Source organism: Octodon degus, unplaced genomic scaffold, assembly GCF_000260255.1.
Source record: "Octodon degus isolate 3935 unplaced genomic scaffold, OctDeg1.0 scaffold00137, whole genome shotgun sequence".
Taxonomy (NCBI): domain Eukaryota; kingdom Metazoa; phylum Chordata; class Mammalia; order Rodentia; family Octodontidae; genus Octodon; species Octodon degus.
The window spans coordinates 6,738,105-6,757,147 of NW_004524713.1; the positions used below are offsets into that span (position 1 = coordinate 6,738,105).

Genomic DNA, 19,043 nt, shown 5'->3' on the forward strand with positions numbered 1-19,043 from the left:
CTAGTCAAAAGATCAAAAGGCTGGCGGGCAGGCTATGATTACCTGGGGAAGTACTAGTCACTCCATTTCTTGAATTTGCAGTTTATGAAATATTCAGTGCAGGTTTACATGAACCAACAGCCTTTTGGGCTAAGGAGGTCCTGGGCCCTCGCCTCTCACCCCTGCACCCACTGGCTCTGCTGTCAGGGCTGCCTTTGTCCACCCCGCCCCCCCGTGGCTCATGAACTCATCCTTTCTGTGGATATTTCCCAGTAGCCTCTCTATGCGGAGGGAAGGATTAGCATACAGAGGAGAGTGCCTGGTAGACAGAGTCACAGGAAGTGGTTAAAGGGACACAGAGGGTTCAGAGGCTTCCAGACAGTGGCAGCCAGCCCAGGAGAACAGAGGAGCTCAGCAGGTCTGCTGGAGAGAGGGACATTGGCAGCCAGGGGAAATGCCCGGGCCTCCCCTGGAGATAGGAAAGAAAGTCGTTTCCAGGAAAGTATGGGTGTGAGGAGGTAGGACTATAGAGCTTCGAAGTGGGACGGAATAGGGGGTTTCCCCTGTGAAGGGTGTGTTACGGTTTGTACCTGGATGTGCCCCTAAGGCTTCATGCAGTCAGGGGGTGGTGGGCCTTTTTGGAGGTGGCTGAATCTAGAGTTTTATTGGTTCATTGTGCTGGGGTTAGTGATGCGCTACAGCGGCCCTAGGGCGGGTAGCCTGCATGTAATATAAGGGAGGAAAAGCCTGGTCTCTTATCCCCACTTTTGTTCTTGGTGCTTTCACTGTCTTCTACCACCATGAACCGTTGCTCTTCATCCGTGCCACCCTGCCTTGGAGCGAGCTGAGAGTGGACTGAAACCTCCACAAACTGTGAGCTAAATAAAACCATTCTTTCCTTAACTTTTGGCACCGGCTATTTTGTCTCAGCAGAGAGAAAAGTAAGCAAGACAGGGTGCCACCTAGGTTTCTTCCAGGTGTGTCAGTGTGTCTGTGGACTCCAACCTTGCTGGCTTTAGATGGTGGTGCTGTACCAGGGGTGACAGAAAGATATGGTGAGAGCTTATGTTTAAAAATGTCATTACAGGAGAAGATCCGTTCCCACACAGCCCCTCCAAGACACTGTTCTTCGCTTTGGGCACTTACCTTCTCATTTTTTCCACTTTCTGAAGTAGTCCTCCAAGGCCCCTTTTGTGATATCTTCATGAGGTAGATTAAAAAAAAAGTACAGTGAGTGCTGCTGCCGGGTACCTTCCAGCAGAAAGGCAGGCTTGTAGAAACTGTACAGTGTGGGACCTTTCTAACCATGGCGACTGACAGCTTCTCACTCTTCCCCAACGCCAAAATGAGCATGAAGAGTACAATGTTTTAATCGATTCAGGACACTGAGGCAGTCACAACAGTGCAAATGGGCATTTACAAAAGAGGAGCTCCAGAACTGCTTCAGAAAGTGGCAAGGACAATGAGATGAGTGTCTTTGAAATGCGGGAAAGCCTTCTCAGTGGGACATTACTGGCAATGTTTCTTTTACTGTAATATTTTTTTAAAGTTTAAGTACAAATTGTATTTTTCATAGATCATGGCAGGAGAAGCTGGCACCGAAAGGGAAGGACCCCAAAAATTAAGTGAGGAGTTTAGCCAGCTGCTGGGGTGAGAAGCCTTTTTCTTTTTTAATCTTCACAGAGGTGACATGACCAGCTCCGCAGTGCAGAGAGACCATCCCAGGGGAGTGCAAAGCAGGCTAGAGGCAAAGAGTCAGTTGGCCACCAGAACATGGCCCACAGAGAATCAGATTTTGCAGAAATATGACAAAAGACCAACCCTTTTCATTTGCAAAGAGATGCTAAAAATCAACAAGAAGATCAGTTGAGAAATGAATGTAGAGTATGAATAGCCAGTTGGGAGAAGAGGAAACCCTAATAGTTTTTAAATACGCACAAGAGTCTTGGCTGCATTCACAACACGAGAAGTGGAAATTAAATCTACAATGAGACGATACCATGTTTTGCATCCATCAATTGGCAGAAGTTATTGTTCTGACGACGCGCTGTGTCAGGCAGGATGAGGGCCTGACATGCTCACGTATTGGTGGGAATGAAAATCGGGGCAACCTCTTTTCAGGACAATTGAATTACACTGATTATAATTTAAAATGCATGTACTTTTTGACTGAGTAATTCAACCTCTGTGACACATGGTACATATATGTAAAGACACAGAGACAATGGTCCGCACACCACGTTCATAGTAAGAGAAGCCTAGAAATCATCTGAGCTACAGATTTAGTAAAGTATACTATAGTAAATAATTACAATATATTGTATGATGGCCTGCTATGATATCATTAAAAAAATCAAGGCTCACTTTCATGGATGTATTATGAAACCATGTCTAAGATGGTTTTTATTTTAATTTAATTTTATTTGCTTTGTTTTGTTTTTTGTATTTAGTACAGGGTCTATAGAGTCTCACTGCATAGATCTGACTTGTAGTGATTCTCTGTTTTCACCCTCCCAAGCGCCAGGATATAGGTACGTATCACCACGCCCAGTCTCAATTGCTGTCTCAGCACACCCTGAGGATGGGGCCGGCACAGCACCTCCGGGATCAAACCCCGGCTGCTACCCTTTGCCTAAGCAGGTGCTTTAGTTCACTGGGCTATCTGGCCAGCCCCCAAAATGGTTTTTAGATGAAAAAAAAGTAGAGGGCTGACTTGTCACTGTAAACCTTTTTATGCCATTTTTATTTGTTTTAACCATGCAAATGCCTTGATGCTGTGTGTGCATTTATGCATGTATACATGTGTATGTTCGTTGTATATGTATAAAATAACAACAAAAGCCTAGATAGTGACAGTGTCTTCTAGTTTCCATAGAAGTGAGTTAATAGCTATGTGTGTGTGTGTGTGTGTGTGTGTGTGTGTGTGTGTGTGTGTTTAACAGGGGACTGAATTCAGGGTCTTCATGCTGAGGCACATCTTCAGGCCTTCTTAATATGTTTTCTTTTGAGACAAATTCTCATTAGGTCATTAAATTGCCCGGGTTGGGCTTGAGCTTGTGATCCTCCTGCCTCAGCCTCCCAGGGTGCTGGGATTACAGGCCTGTGCCACATGCTGATCTTCAAGCTTTTTAAAAGGAAATCACTGTGATGCATGTAACACTCACCCATAGCTCATCAGAAGCGTATGGAAGGGGGTGCGCATTTTCATGGGCTTTTCGCCCATGCACCGGAGCCCCTCTCTTAAGAGTACCTTTGTCCCCTGCCCTCCTATCAGACACCATTTCACACACAGCCTGTGAGTGCAGAGAAAGAACTAAACAGGAGTGGCACTTTAGGACCCTGAATTGAAGCTGCAGCCCCGTGGATGGGCAACCTCTTTCCTGCTCGACAGTGTGAGCAAGTCAGGTGCCCAGGTTTGGGGCAGACATTCTGTGGCCCTGGGGCTGGAGTCAGGTACATTCCTACCTGGCCTGTTCCTTCCCCTGCTGTCCCACAGAGCTCTGCCCCTGCTGGGCTCCCAGCCTCCGGGACGACCACACTGCTGTGGAAAGGCTGTGGCCCCTGGCCAGGAGTCTCACCCTGGACCCCAGTTTCCTCAGCTATAAAAACAGAGCAATGCCACCACCTTGCTATGATGGCTGGGTGACTCTGGTGCCCGGGACAAACACAATCACCTTTTTCCTCATTGCCTTCCCGCTCCACATTCAGGCCAGAGGCAGCGTCTCAGTTATTCAATCTCAGTTATCAAAGGACAGATTTTCTTTGGAATGACTCCAAGCCCTCCCTGCTGTACAGCCCTGAAGGGCACAGGGGTGACCTCAGGGAGCTGGTGGCATCTCCTCAGCAGCCTTGTTAGGCTTGAGGGCTCATCAGAGACATGTCCGAGATGTGCTACTCTGCAGGGTCTCCCCTGACCATGCCTGTCCCTCACCCTCCCGGCCCTCCTGCCCTTGGTGGATCCCAACCTGGCAGCATAGAGCAGCAGCACAGAGAACAGGCTCCCGAGGCCAGGAGCCAGGAGCCAAGACCAGCCATGGCGCTTACAGAGTGCTACTTGGACAAGTGACTGCATCTCACCCTTGTGCCTCAGTTTCCTTACTGTAGACTGGGCTGATGGGCTTGTACCAGTCTTCCGTATCCATAAGGTTCCACTGGGGATTCAACCAATGGAGGAGAGTGTGTGTCAAAGCTAGCTGCAAAAATCAAGTGTGTGGCACGTACCTATAATCCCAGCACTCTAGGAGGCTGAGGCAGAAGGGCTATAAGTGTGAGAGCCACCTCGGACAGTGACTCAGCTAGCCAGATCCTGCCTGTCTCAAAATAAAATATAGAAATGTCCTTGGTGCAAAGGTCCTGGGTTCAGTCCTCAGTACCCAGTGAAAAAGAAAAGAAAAATTTGCAAAAATAATAGTGTCCAGTTAGGTGTGGTGGTACACTCAGTAACCCCAGAACCGAAGAGGCTAAAGCAGGAGGATCACAGCCTGGACTACACAGAGATTCATCTCAAAACAAAGGAAAAAGCAACAATGGAACATAAAAAAGTGGGGGTGTCTATACAGAAAAGTACGATTTTTTTCTCCATTATTCTCTAAACATCATAGTCTATCAGTCATTTCCATATCATTTCCATCTAGAAATAATTGGAAGTACACGAGAGGATGCGCATACATCACATCCCAATAGTACACTATGTTATGTAAGGGCTTTGCGCATCTTTAGAGTTCGGGGTCCACAGGCGGTCCTGGACCAAGCCACTCTCTGCTGAGAGACCGCTGCCCCGGCTGTGGAGAGTGTTCCCTGCGATGGAGGCACAGGTGGAGCCCACCCCTTGGGAGGGGAATGGGGCGTCTGGTGGTGTGTTTCTGTGTGCCCTGCTTGGGTGTAATCTGTATGCCACATGATGTGGGCACATTCCTATTGTAGCTGGTAGAGAAATGGGGCAGGGGATTTGGGTACCTCTGGGAAGCCCTAGAACCAGCCCTGAGCAGCTCCCAAGGGGCGGCTGTGTGTCTTGTGGGGCTCTCTTCACGGCTCTCATGAGATCAACAAGGCCCTTTTCTTGGGGCAGCCACTGTATTTAAAGACTAAGGGAAGAGAAAGATGTATGTTAAAATATATTTTCATGGCAAATATATGTCTTGTGGAAAAATCAAAACCACTGTATCCCCTAAGTCCCATTTCCTTCTCTCTCTCTCTCTCTCTCTCTCTCTCTCTCTCTCTCTCTCTCTCTCTTTCTAACTTTTTAGGGAAGAGTCTACAGGGTGTTCAGGGTCTCACTACTAGAACAGACTCATAGTGATCCTCCTGTTTTCATCCTCCCAAGAGCTGGGATTATAGGTGCACGCCACCATGCCCAGTCTCAGTTGCTATCTCAGCGTACCCCAGGGGCAGGGCCTGCAGGCTGGGGATTGAACCCCAGGCCCCTGAACCTGTTTGCAGGTGCTTTAATCTGCTGAGCTATTTGGCCAGCCCTTCTTCTGTCTTCTAAGGTGACAGAGCAAAAATGAAAGCTTGTGGGGTTGGGTCACAGTCATGTGGCTGGAGGTGGCATAGGCCCTGAGAGGCTCAGCTGTCACCCTCTGCCTGCTCTGCCCTGAGGCAACAGGAGGCTGCTGTGGAGAGGGAGCACCCAGGCTGGCAGCAGCCGGAGTCACATGCAGACAGTCATTCTGGAGGATCACTTGACCCACACAGACCAAATGAGCAGAAAGAAACCGCTACTGGGTAAAGCGACTGAGATCTGGGAGTTTGTTATTTCAGTACTAGCAGGACTTTTAAAGTGAAAATATGGGGCTACACCTAAGCAGGTCCTTTAGCTGGTCTCTTTGGGTTGCACCCTCAGATTTCTGACCTGTCCACATGGCGCTGACTATCCAAGCACAACTAGTGATAAACCCCACTTTGCCCCACCCCCACCAGGCCAATAGCTGCTGGCTCCAGAAATGGCTCGAGGCAGATGCGTTTCCATGTGGAGAGAGGAGCTGTTGACTGGAGTGCTCTGCCAGATCGGGTCTCAGGCGTCAAGAGCCTGCTGATTACGGCCGACTGAGAGGGGCTCAGCTGGCCTCCAAGGGCCCTCAGCTGCACTCTACTGGGGACTGGGAGGAGCCAGTTGAAGTGGACTGAGTGCTGTGTCTTCCCCAAATTCATTTGATGAGCTCCTCACCCTCCATGTGGTGCTAACAGCAGGTTTGGGAGATAAATAGGGCATGAGGATGGAGCCCTCACAAATGGGATTAGTGCCCTCATCAAAGGGACCCTATAGAATTGTTTCTGCCATGCAAGGACACAAAGAGAGGATGGCAGAGTACAACCCCAAGAGCACCTTCACCAACAATGCTGATATTCTGACCTTTGATATGCAGCCTACAGAGCTGGGAGAAATACATTTCATTGTTCACAAGGTTTATGATATCTTGTGATAGCAGGCCCAGTGGATTAAGATAGCACCCCAGCTCTTTCCTTTACCCCAGGGTAGGCCAATCCAGCAGTCAACTTCCTGCCATAGTCAGTATACACATTTGTCTTCCCGGTGTCACCATGGCTGGGGTAGTGCCAGGGTGCACAGCCTGGCACAGGTGGCTGGGAGAAGATGCTCTTACAGTTCTATGTTGGCGGCGTTACTTCTGTCCCATACCTCTTCCAGCTCTGTAGAAGGGCTGGAGTATAAAATGTACTGGGATTTACCTCACAGGTTAAAAGTTAAAAGAACAATAGTAACCTTACTTGCAACCTGAAATAGACAAAAGGGGTAAGAGCTGCGCTGGGGGGGGTCGCTGGCTCCAGCTGTGAACACTAGTGCTTGCCGTGGCTCCCTGGGCTCTTTCCCCGGCGGATGCCACACACAGCCATAGGCTGAGGGCTGCTGCTGGCTTCTGCTCTATTTCTCTGATCAAACAGAGCAACATAGACTGCCTCACTGCAGAGGCTTAACTCATGGTCCTAACTTGCTGGACAAGGGGGCAAGATGCCTCCTCCTCTGAGCCTTCCTTGGCTCATTCGGAGTGTTGAAAGGTTGTGCTGTGATGGCTGTGGCTGCCGCGCTGTAACAAAGCTGCTTGTCTGGGAGATAAAGCTGTAGCTACTTGGGTCAAGGACGGAGGTGGGCCTGAGTTCTGAGGGAATCTTGGAGGGAAGGTGGGAGGGTGGGACATCTTTCTGGACTCAACAGTCCCCATGCGAACCCTCAAATCATGCCTGGCTAGAGACGGGTGGCCAAGGCAGGGGTAAACTCACTGGCTGCCACACAGCCACCTCCTCTCTTGGTTTCTGGAATCTGGCGGGCAAATCTGGGGGTGGGGGTGACAACTCTGTCGAACTGCAGAGTTGTTACACAGGAGCACAGAACCAAGAGGCTGCCACACATGGGGAATGCGAAGCAGGCCAAGAAACTGGTCGCTTTGTAAGACAGCAACCCTGAGGGGGGGCCTAGGAGCAGTGGCCAGGGTCGCAGCCTACCTTCGTGGCTTCTCTGTCAGCAGAGGAGCCATAAAAAACCAAGCCTTCTTTGGAGCCTCTCAGGAAGGGGGAGGGGGAGACTTCCAGGGAGCTGGGGTCTTACTTTATTTTTAACTCAGGGCCATCTGCTTTCCACTTTCCGTCGGGTGGTCGAGAGTCTGGGAAATATTCAGAGTGAACATATGTTGCTCCCCAGGGGCCTAGAGGGAGGCGGTGCTGGGAGGTGGTGAGGGCCCGGCTCCCGGGGTCAGAGCCGCGGGGCCAGGTGCACCGGCAGCACCAGGAACGACTTCTTTGGTGGTGCGGCTTCAGCAGCGCTGCTCTCTGGGGACCAGCCTGCCTTGAGCTCCCCTGAAGCTCCTGGGATTGTCCTGCACACCTGCTCCACGCACACAGCTGAGGGCTGGTGCGGGGCCACGGAGCAGTTCCTTCTCCTGGGGCAGGTACCCCTGGTGCTGCGTCTCTACCAGGTGGCAGAACCCTAGGGACAGGGCCCTCCTTGCTGGGATAGACAGTCCCCAGGTTGGAGGATCCCCCAAACTCTTCCCCCTGCCTCCCCCAGGAGCTCAGAGTTTCCTGGAGGCAATTATCAGCTTCCCAGGAAGACATTAACTACAAGGAGAGAAAATTAAAAGGCGCCCTTTTCCTACCAATTGACCCAAAAGGAACAAGCACTGCCCACCCCGTGGATTTGCTGTCAAAAATGATCACACCGGAGAAACTGTCAATATGCCCGCCGCAGCTTGTTGTATGATGAGCCAGTCTGTGGTTAGCAACGCTCGGCTTTGTTTTATTATTGCATTTTCAGAAGTTACCAAGACAACTGAGGCCAAGTAACAGAACCTTGACTTCATGCGCCATGAAAATTTAATAAAGAATTTTTAAAGGCTTTTAAGAGGCAGGGCTGCAGCTTCTTAAAGGCAGGGCTGGGCACAGAGGGAGGAAGGCGGGGGCCCATGGGGGTCTTCACAGACCTCCCGGAGCCTCTGCCAGGGCTGACGAGGTGGCAGCAGTGTTCCTTGGCATGTGGCAGTTTCAGCATATGGAGACTGTGCCTTGTCCCATCAGACATTTATGAAGACACCTCCCAGATGCCAAGCCCCATGCCAGGCTCTCTGCGTCCATCACGACATTATTTCTACCTGACAGGTGAGGAATAGGGGTCAGAGAGAAACCCCTGGTCCATGATCACTCGGGGCAAAATCTAGACTTGGGTCTGATTTCAAAGTCCAGAATCTTTCCAGAACCACTTGGATCTCCTTCGGGATCCCCCCTTGTGATGTAAGATATTCTGGAGGGAAAATATCCAGGCAGCCTGGGCCAAGCCCGAGGGCTGCTGTGAACAGCAAGGTCCTGTAGCCTGGAACTGCAGCTCCCATTGGTGCAGAGGCGCTCCTCTAGCGGGAGGCAAGGTTGCCCAGGAGCCTCCTGCTGAGCAGGTTGTGCTGCAGGACGCAAAGAGCCCCCTTCTCCCTCTGCTCTCTGAATCAGACTCAGAAGCAAATTGCCAGAAATGAAGAAAACATCAGTGATGTTATCGCCTTATACCAGGGCTCACTGGTGGTCCGTGTATGCACACATATGCGGTAAGTATATGCATTCTGCTGCATGGTTTTTTCTGAGTTATAAAAAATCAAGACTTTGGGTTCTAAGAGATGAAGGCAATAGAATATGTTGACTATTCAGAAGAGTTCCCTTGCGTCCTGGAACAGAACAACAAAACAAACAAAACATTGGACTTACTCTGTGAGAGAGAAATTCGCATGCCATGTGGGAAAAATCTGTCTTGCATTCATCAAACCAAATAGGAGACTGGCAAAAATATCAATGAGGCCAGATGGATTTGGGGGTCATGTGCACTGCGGCGAGAGCCCTTGCTGAGTAGGATCAGCTTCCTCGGCCACGGCAAGCAAGCGTCAGGTCCCAGATGTTGAGAGGCTGTCATTTCTGAGCTTCCAGAGAAGGTACTCAAAAGCTGGAGGTGGCAAGCCCAGTTTTCAGTGATAGGGCCGAGGAGCACAGGACATTAATCAAGAAATGAAAAGAGAAAAAAAATCATGCTATTTTAGAGTAGCACTACCAATCATGAGGCAAATTCCAGACGTTGAAAGAGCAGGCAGGGACCATTTTTCAGCCGGTGAATGTCTTTAAATAAAAGAGGCTGAAAAGGAGGGGGGAGGGTGAAGAGCTGACCACTCTGGCAGACAGCATGATTCAAGAGAGCTTTAGCTTCACCCCTTGCTGCTTCGCAGGACACCAGAAGCTCCTCAGAAGGTAACGCTGCAGCTCAGCAGCACTTTGGGTTACGAAGTGCTTGCAAATTTGTGGTACTTCCCGTGGTCTTGCCTAACATTTCTAAGATTAATTGAGGGAAGAAATCACCCCCATTTGTGTGGCTGAGGACTGGAGCCCTTACAGTCTACATGGCCTGCAGAGCCTTCCTGGGGTGCTCAGTGGCAGAAGAGCAGCCCAGGACCCACGTTGGTAGAATGGGCCCGAGACCCACGGTGACGCAGAGGAAAGGGGAGAGGGCTCCAGAGCCCACTCTGGGGCGCTGTGTGATCCTGGCTCTGCCCTTCACCAGCTGAGACAGCTAGGACGAGCCATGTAACCCCCCGGGCATTGGAAAAGACAGCGATGATTGCCTTCAGCCTTCAGTGGTTGGTTGGACGGGTGAGGACGCGAGACAAACTTAAAAGTGCTTTGTAAACCGTCAAGCACTGAGCGTGGGCTGTTCAATTCACATAGTGAGGGAATTCGTTCTGAGAACGTCGCTTCCTGCCCAGCCGCATCCAGGCAGGGCTGATGACTATCCAGCTACACAGCAGGATGCCTTCCACGAGGGAGGTAGGCACCGCACACAGCCACAGCTGACGCGGAGTGCGGAACAGGCTGCAGGCGCCACTGAGCAGCAGTGTGGGAACATAGGCGGGCTTCCCAGGGACACAGCAAGACCTGTGCCTGGGCACCTGCGGCTTGGCCAGGGACAGGCTCCTGGCGCCAGGAAAGCCACTGTCCCTGGAGTGGGGTGCAGGGGTCATGGGATGGCTGCTGTGCCTGAGGAGAGAATGAGCCGGGCTGGCATCTGCAGGTGGCTGGGAACTGGCTAGCAAGGCCTAGAATGCAGGGTCCTCAAGGGCGCCTGCAGGCCGCCGGGAGACAGGGCGTGGGGCTGTGGGCCCCTCGTTAGCACTGCTCAGCGCCTTATGACCTCAGTAAGCACTGGCTGCCCCTGCTCTGTTTTGGGGTAACATGAAGGCAACATAGGCCTGGCCCTAAGAAAAGTCATGCCTGGGTGGGAGCAAATGCTGTGGTCCCACAGTGACACAAAGGAAGTTGGTACGGAGGGAGCTGCTCATCCTGTGCTGGGCTACTGCAGGCAGCTAAGTGGGCCCTTGAGAGAAGCGTGGATTTGCTATTATCCAGAAGGGGCAGCAAAGGTAGCAAGGGGAGGTCACAGAGCAGGTCCTGGCCGGCAGCCGCTCCCTGGGTAGGAAATGGCACATCCTCTGATGACAGATAGAGAGAGCCTTGGGAATCTTTCTGGAGACAGGCTCAGGAAGGGTGGGGTCCAGGTGTGGAAGGAGAAGGCCCTGGTATGATTATGCTGGCTGAAGGCAGCCTTCGCTGTGTCCACTCAGACCTCTCCGATTCCCTCCTCTCTGGCTCGGCCTGTAGGCGTTAGAGTGAGTGAGTGGCAGAGCTGAGAAGCAGGGCACTGTGGCACCCCAGTGCGAGATGACCGCTGAGCTGGGAGCACAGGTACAGTCCTGCAGGAGGAACCGCAGGAGTGCGGGCGGGCAGCTGGGGGCTGAGATGCGGTCTCCAGGAGGCCCTGGCTCCTCTGGCGAAGACCCACAGTGGCTAACAGCTGCCCTGGACCTAGGGCTTCCCTGCAGCACACACTGCAAGCTGCCTCTCGCTAGGTCAGTGGGGACGATGCGCCTCCCAGAAGAGCAGCAAAGCCGAGTCTCGTCCCCCGGGTGCTGGAAGGCGGCAGGAAGGGCAGCGTGAAGGCACAGCCAGAGTGGCCCCTGGGAGGGGGCGGGGCCCAGTGGGGTTGATCGGTTTGTTCTCCTGAGGAAGCTGCCTTCCTGGGGTTGCCCACTGACATGCCCCGCTTGGGACACCCCCCAAATGGAGCCCCAGCTGAGCCTGATCTTCTTACACATTCTTTCCCTGGCCCTCGGGGAACTCGGAGCCTGTGGACCAAGTCGAGGGTCAGCAGGAAGGGGATGAAGGGCAGGCAAGAGTGGGGGAGGGGAGAGGCAGGGATGGGTTCTAAGGGACCTTCCAAGAGATGGGCTCAAGCACAGGGGTCTCTGAGTTCTAACACGGAGCAACCTCTGAGCCAGCCCAGTCTCCCTGGCTGTCTCCCCTCTGCCAGAAAGAAGGACCCATGTGCTTTTGCTCTCATTTCAATCCCACCTTGCAATAAGTGGCTGGTTACCAAGGGGGACAGGCATGATGACAGTACCCATGGGAACTGTGAGGGTGGGAGGAACCTCCTAGTGATCTGATAACAGAGATGCCTCAAATTCTTTAATCAGCAGTATTGGGAAAAAGGGACCCTATTTGTCACCGAGGAGGAGCCTTGGTGAGATGGCAGCCTCATTTCTCTGATAATCACTGCTGGGGCTCTGTGTTCTCTAGGGGGTGGGGCTCCCCCAGATCCCTGTCCACAGGAAAGGGGGCTTGATCCAGGACAGAGAGCCCCATAATGGACAGTGACCTGCCTCCAGATGACAGGCACAGAGTGGAGAGGACATTGCTAGCTGTGAGTGCTAATGTTTTTGTATCGCTCCAAAAATGTGGCTGGAATTCAACCTCTTGATCCTCCCCTGTCCCTAGTCCTTAGTTCTGTGTGCTTGGTTGGGGATCAGGCCTGAAGACTGTGGTCCGTTTTGGCAAGTGAGCCCTTTCTGCAGAGCCACTTCAAGAAATGATGTCTGGGGAGAAAAGGCCTGCAGCTCCCAGCTGGGTGGCAACCTCCTGGCACATCCCCTGGGCCTTTCAGGGTGAAACCTTTGTGTCTGCCCAGGGGGCACAAGAACAGGGTTGGGGGCTTCATAATCTGCTTCCTACAGAGAACTCCTGGGGAACAGCAGCTGCTCTGGCCCAGGCTGTCATTTCTAGCATGCGCACTTCTGCTTGCCCCGATGCGCAGGTCCTCTCTGAAGCCATCTCCCCTTACCCAGGGCTGGGCACACAGGGGCCCTTGACCATTTGGACAGAGCCCCACACTTGCAGGGTCCACTCGGAGCCACAGGGCCATCTGCACCATTTGGAACCACAGACAGCTAATGATGGGGTCCTTGCTTTGGGGTCAAAGTCAAACGAGATGACCTCGACGGCCATTGCCAGCTCTCGGGCTCTAGGAATCTTACTTAGTTACATCTTAATTAGTAACAAATCAAACACTTGAAGCAACAGGTGAGCTAATGAAATAAAGGAGGCTAATCTGTTAGCTACACCTGTGTAGCACATGACTGGGGTGGGGGTGGGGGTCCTTATCTGCTTGATATTTCCATTTCATTTTTTCGGGGGTAGGAAATGAACGTGATGCTGGTGGGATTTAACAGCCGCTCTTGGCGGCCCCAGCAGGTCCCGGTTCAGCTTCCTCTCCATAGCATTCGGTTTCGGTCGGGGGTTGTCTGTGCCTCCCTGCCCCAAGCACAACAGCTTTGCCCTAGTTGGTGCTTCCTGTGAGCCCAGAATAGAAGGTGCCATCTGTCACATTTCAGATGTCAAGCATCCACTGATGACTGTGCGGGTGTCGTCCACCAATGACTGGGTGTGTCACTGAGAGGTGCCAGGAGGAAGGCAGCTAGAATGGGCCTTGCGAAGCGGGGGCGCAGCAGAACACAGAGACAATGACCGGAAGTTGCAGACGGGATCCTGGCAGTACACCTGCTGTCCCCTCCGCAGGCAGAAGCCCAGCACTGTCCTCGGCCCCAACGGGCATCATCTTCTCCTGGCAGGACAGAGTGTCCTTCAGGAGAGAGTGGGTCCGGGATGGGAGAACTTCTCAGCACCGTTTATGCGGGGTAGGGGAGCGGTGTCTTGGTGGGAGGTGCTATGGGGGGACCGGACCCCCACTGTACCACTCCGGCCATACACCAGGCGCTTTTCGTCCAGCAGGGACAGGTGGTATTCACACAGGTCAATCAGCGAGGCCACCTGCTCATGCAGTGGCAGCATCTTGAACTTCCTCTGGGCCAGGAAGAAGAAGGCTTCGATGAAGGCCTGCAAACACATCCCTGCAGACAGAGAGAAGGCATCAGAGTGCTGACTGCTGCCGGGGGAAGGCTTGCCGCCACCTCAAGGCCATCAGCAAGAGCAAACCTCTCTCCCTACCACCCTTCTGGAAGCTTCAGAGGGCTGACTTTCCTAGACTGCCTGGCACACAGTGGCTAGGTGTTTTCCAGCCAGCTGCAGGTTCCGTCCCTTACACGCCCCAGTGAAGCAAGCTTAATTACCTCTCTTTTATAGGTGAGGAAATTAAGTCTCATAGAAGTAGGGAAACGTGCGTAAAAAGTGGTTGAATCTGAATTTAACCCAAGCTGAAGCCCTCAGTTATCCCTGAGCGCTACAGTGAACTGTCCGCTGGAATTCAGCTCCTAACTTCTATAGCAAGTAAAAAAAAGTCATTGAGACAGACCTAATCTGACAGAAGTGTTCTAGATATTAATAGAGATGTAGGTTACATGTCAAAACATATCTAATTAGTTTAGGTGTTTTGCTGTATGTCAATCTTACTTAAAGAAGCAAAATAAACCCAACTCCTACTCTCTGGCCAAACTTATGTTCTGGAACATATGATGTGTGATCCTCATGCTGTCTCCAGAACGTCTTTCCCTGCTTTGCCTGATAAGCTGCCCATCATTAGGATCTGCACCCAGAATGATTTCTTTGATAAAACACCATGCTCTATCCCCAGGTGAGATGGTACCCCATACAGGATTTGCATTGTTTTTTGGTTGCTTTGTTTCTGCAATCCTGGGGATTGAACCCAGAATCTCATGCACGCTAGGCAAGTACACCATCGCTGAGCTGCAACCCCAGCCCCCTTCCTGTACTTTTCTTTGCAGCACCTACAAGAGCAAGCAGCGTGCTCCCTCTCTCTCTTTTCCCTGCCAGATTGTAAGATCCAGTGCGTCTCTGAACTCCCACTACCAGCACTCAGAGAGACTCGGTGCAGACACAGTGAATACATGAGTGAAGGCAGGAATGAGCAAGTGAATCAATGAGTGAGTTGGTGCTGGGCACTTTACAGACATTGCCACTGGTCCTGACAGCATCCCCCCTGTGAGGTCAACATTATCAATATTATCCCGTTTTATAGATGAAGAAACTGACACATGCAGAGACATTAAGTAACTCCTCTAAGGTCACACAGCCAGAGAACAGTGCCCTGAAAACTCAAAGATTTTTGGGTTTTTTAAAATTAATTTTATTTAAAAACAAATAGCAATGAGACAGTTTCAAACCAATTAGGACAGTTTCAATAATTAATACATTGCATAGTGTTGTCTTCATAGTAGTTATTCACAGTACAAGAGGCAGACATGATATCCTGTCCAAACACTATTAGTACAAATCGTTCTTCTCACTGAATTAAGAGAAAGTGGCTGTATATCTATCCTGTTTTGTATATACAGATACAAAATGGTCATTCGTTTCTGTCCCCTTTTTTGTTTAGTTTTGTCAGAGATGGGTATTCCATTGCATTTAAATATTGTAGTTGTGTGAAGTCAGCAAAATAATCCAATATAGTCCAGCAGTCCATAATAGTAGTGGGTTATCCATAGGACTGGCAATGTCAGAAGTTGCTGACTTGAGCCTTTAAAACTCAAAGATTTTAAAGCAAGTTGGGCTGCATGAAGGGTTCTGAGTCTTTTCAACATCAAGTACAAGTGAATCCTGGAACCTAGATCTGTGGTACTCCCTGGGCTCCTTGGGGAAGGTGACACAGAGCCCAGACCAACTGTCACAGAGAGTTTTATTGGAGGTCAGCTCTGAGTCTATTAACCCACATCTTCCCAGTGGCTGACGTGTTATTCACGTGCCCATCACCACAGACTGGGCCTACAATATGTAGGTTTCTGGGTAATACGTGGGCCCCGGGATCTGAGTGCCCCTTTCCCCTTGAAACTCAAACAGAGCAAAGCAGTTGTTCTTTGTCTCCTTCCAGGTCCAGGCAGAGCTTTTGGGCTCTGCCTCTGTTGACTCCAGAGGCTCTGCAAGTTTGACTCTGACAGGGAGTTGAACAGATCCCAACCCTGGTGGGAAACGCTTTCCATGTAAACAGAGGCCTTGTGTGGACACACAGGGCAATGGGGGCCTCAGGCTAAGCCAGATGCGAGTGTTTGTCACTCACCAACTCTGGGTCAGTCGTTCCTAGTGCTTGCATGCTTGTGTGTATATACAAACATGTGTCTGTTTGTGTGTGCACACGTGCCCGTACATCGCAATTAGGTGGAGGAGGCCAGGACTTAAAGCCAGAGCAACTGGGCCACAGCCCCCACTTCCCAACTGTGTGGTCTGTGCTGCTCCAAGCATGTCAGGCCAAGGATGCCAAGCCCACAAACTGTGCGGCCCTGGTCCCTGACAAGATAAGGAGCTCGGGCCAGAATGGAAATCACCCGCCTCATCAATCACATTGTTTAGTTCAGCTGACAGTATTTTGCAGCAAGCCTTTCCTTATAAAGGAAGCAGCATGCTGTTTACACTGGCTCAGGCCTCTTGGCCAGGACTGTAACAAACAGTTCATGGGTTGCAGTTCTGAGCAGCTCTGATCTACAAGCCCCTCAGCTGTGCTAGTAGGCGGTCCCATCACCCCAGTCTTTGCAAGATGGGGGTCAGGGAAAGGCGAAGACACTGTGTATGAGCTTTGCGAAGGTGGCACTCCAGCCACTGGTGCCTGGACCACACTTGGGGTAGCAAGAGGGACACACTGTGCCGCAAAACATGCACGATTAGAGCTCTAGCCAGGAAAAAAAAATACAATAAGGACTTATTTGGAAAGAAAGAAACACTATGGGCTACATTACCTGGAAGAAGACATTCTTGAGTGAGAAGCTGGACTGGATAGGTTCTACTTGGTTTCCTTTTGCTTGGTTGCACTTCCTGATCTTCTGTGGTAACTGTGAGTGATTTTAAAGTATGCACTGGGAAGTTCTAGCAGGAGGAAGGAAGTGACACGGGGCAGCTGCTTGTAATTCTGAGCCCTTTGCTACTGTTGGCATCAGAAGCCAAGTATACACACATATCACTTTGGAAAAAAAATGCAAACTTTCAGAATATGTGTATATACCTTATGTGTATGTGTATATATGTGTAATATATGCATATATATTATATATGCATATATATTCTCTTGACAAAATGCTTAACACACACACACACACACACACACACACACACACACACACAGTCCCCCAGGTGTTCTTATCCTTGCGGATATGGCTTAGATGTCCAGTAGATGCTTGAAACTACAGAAAGCACCAAACCACATTCTGTCTATTCTTTTCTCTCTCTACACCCTCCAGCATTGCCACACAACACCAGCGTCGGTCCGTCCTGCTGCTCCTTCCATCACTACTGTGCTTTGGGCCCGCTGTGAAGTACATACAAGTTCCTTGACCACAAGTGTTATGATACTGTGACAGTTGATCTAGAAACAGAGACAACTGAGTGACTCATGGGCTGGCAGCTCACATAGGGTGGACACACTGGGCAAGGAGCTGATGGACAGACCAGGTGGGATAGAGCAGGCAGGATAGGTTTCATCACACCACTGGGATATACAATTTATATCTTATTAATTGTTTATTTCTGGAACTTTCCATTTGGTATTTTACAAGACAGATGTTGACAGCAGGTACTATGGAAAGCAAAACTTCATATAAGAGGACTGATGTAAAGAGCAAAGAGGAGAAGTAAAAGGTCACAGACATTAATGACCCTTACACAAACCAGACACAGTGACTGATGTCCTAATCCTCACAAACTCCCTTGTAGAGATGAGAAAACTGAGGCCCACAGCAGTAAGAACTTGTTCTCAGGCTCCCCACTGGTACATGGTAGGGCTGGGATTTGAACCAGGCTTTATGCAAGCACCCCTACTAAGAGGGGTAAGACACAGCTTATATGGAGGATAGAGAGAATGACAGGGAAATATATGGAGCCCGCAGGGCACACAGCACTGATCATGACTGTGGGGTGTTGGGGTGGAGGATCAGAGCTGGCCCATTGAGAAGGAGAAGGGCCATGACAAGGGAGAAGAGCCGGGGAGGTGGGCTGGGGCAGGGCAGCACTGCACAGGGCGGGGATGTGCAGCTGTCGCTGAATCACCCAGGGCACCTGGGGTAGGATAGCTGGGAACAGGCTGGGCTGTACTCCAAGGGCACTGGTGCTACTTGGGGCTGGGACTAATGCTGGAGGAAGGGAGCAGGAGCTACGAGGGTGAGGAGTCCTCAGCCTAGGATACCAGCAGGAGGGAGGACCATTCTCTCTCGAAGTCAGGGGCATGGCAGTTCACAGTCCTGCTCACACAGGCCCTGCACCGTCCGCAGGGCCTGTGAGTCTCCACAGCCATTTGTTTTGCCCAAGGTCCAGACACACAAATCACTCAACAGCTGGCCACTCAGGACCAGACCCCAGACCTCCCGGTGAGACCTTCAAACTGCATCATGCACCACTCCATAAAAACTAGAAGATAAATCTCATGGATACACTTCTCAGGCCAACAGTTGGGGAGGAGGTCACCTCCACAGCTCGCAGCCCTGGGGACTTGAGCAGCCCTACAAGTGTGTCCTTATGAGTGTGGACGGCAGTGAGGTCTGGGGAGAGCAGGGGACTCTGCCCCACCAAGGCCCGCGCTAAGGGGCTGTGCATCTGAGTTTGGTGCTGGGTCACCCCGGCAGGTATAGAGGCAGTGCCCTGACCCAGGCTAACATTCAGTAACTTCAGAGAATGGAAGATGCTGGGGAGTGCGGGGCAGAGGGCAGCAGGGGAGGAGGGAGGGCACTCAGAATGACCTAAGTTTGGAATGAGGACTTGGGCTGCTGGGCTTCCCACGGAGAGGTGACCCTGGGTCAGGCAAAGGGGCAACTCCTACCAGGCTGGAGGTTCTGGCCTTTTCCAGAGCCTCCCCAGATGGTCGGTATGTTCTCTGAGGTGGATCTGGGTCTTTATCCTTGCTTATCATTATTTATTCTCAAATGCAATAAGAACGTTAGCAGAGAGTGTGTCTCAGACTCTGCTCTCCCTCTAAAAGCCCGACTGCACTGCCTGAGCCTTCCCTCCACCCTCTGACTACGGGAAGATGCGTTTTCACTGTAATGACAATATACTTGCCACTTCACTTTGCTTAAAATTATAGACATTGCTGTGGATGTCTATGCAAGCTTCATAACTATGATTTTAATGGACCCATATTCATTCTATCACAGCTGGGAACAGTAAGAGCCGTACATAGTCCCAGCACTCAGGAGACTGAGGCAAGAGGATGGCTTCAGCCCAGGAGCTTGAGACCAGCTTTGGCAACATAGCTAGATCCTCTCGCAAAATAACACGCAAAATTTCAACAAATGTTGGCCTCG

At 51.1% G+C, this 19,043-nt stretch overlaps 1 protein-coding gene across 1 annotated transcript in view; it reads right to left on the bottom strand.

The window, feature by feature from the left end:
- Window positions 1–8,223: 8,223 nt before the first annotated feature.
- Window positions 8,224–19,043, bottom strand: part of Ttll11 (tubulin tyrosine ligase like 11) — a 269,365-nt gene continuing 258,545 nt past the window's right edge. The window contains 1 exon segment of the mRNA XM_023701587.1: window positions 8,224–13,697. Within this exon segment, the coding sequence (XP_023557355.1) occupies window positions 13,432–13,697 (266 nt within the window). The 3' untranslated portion in view covers window positions 8,224–13,431.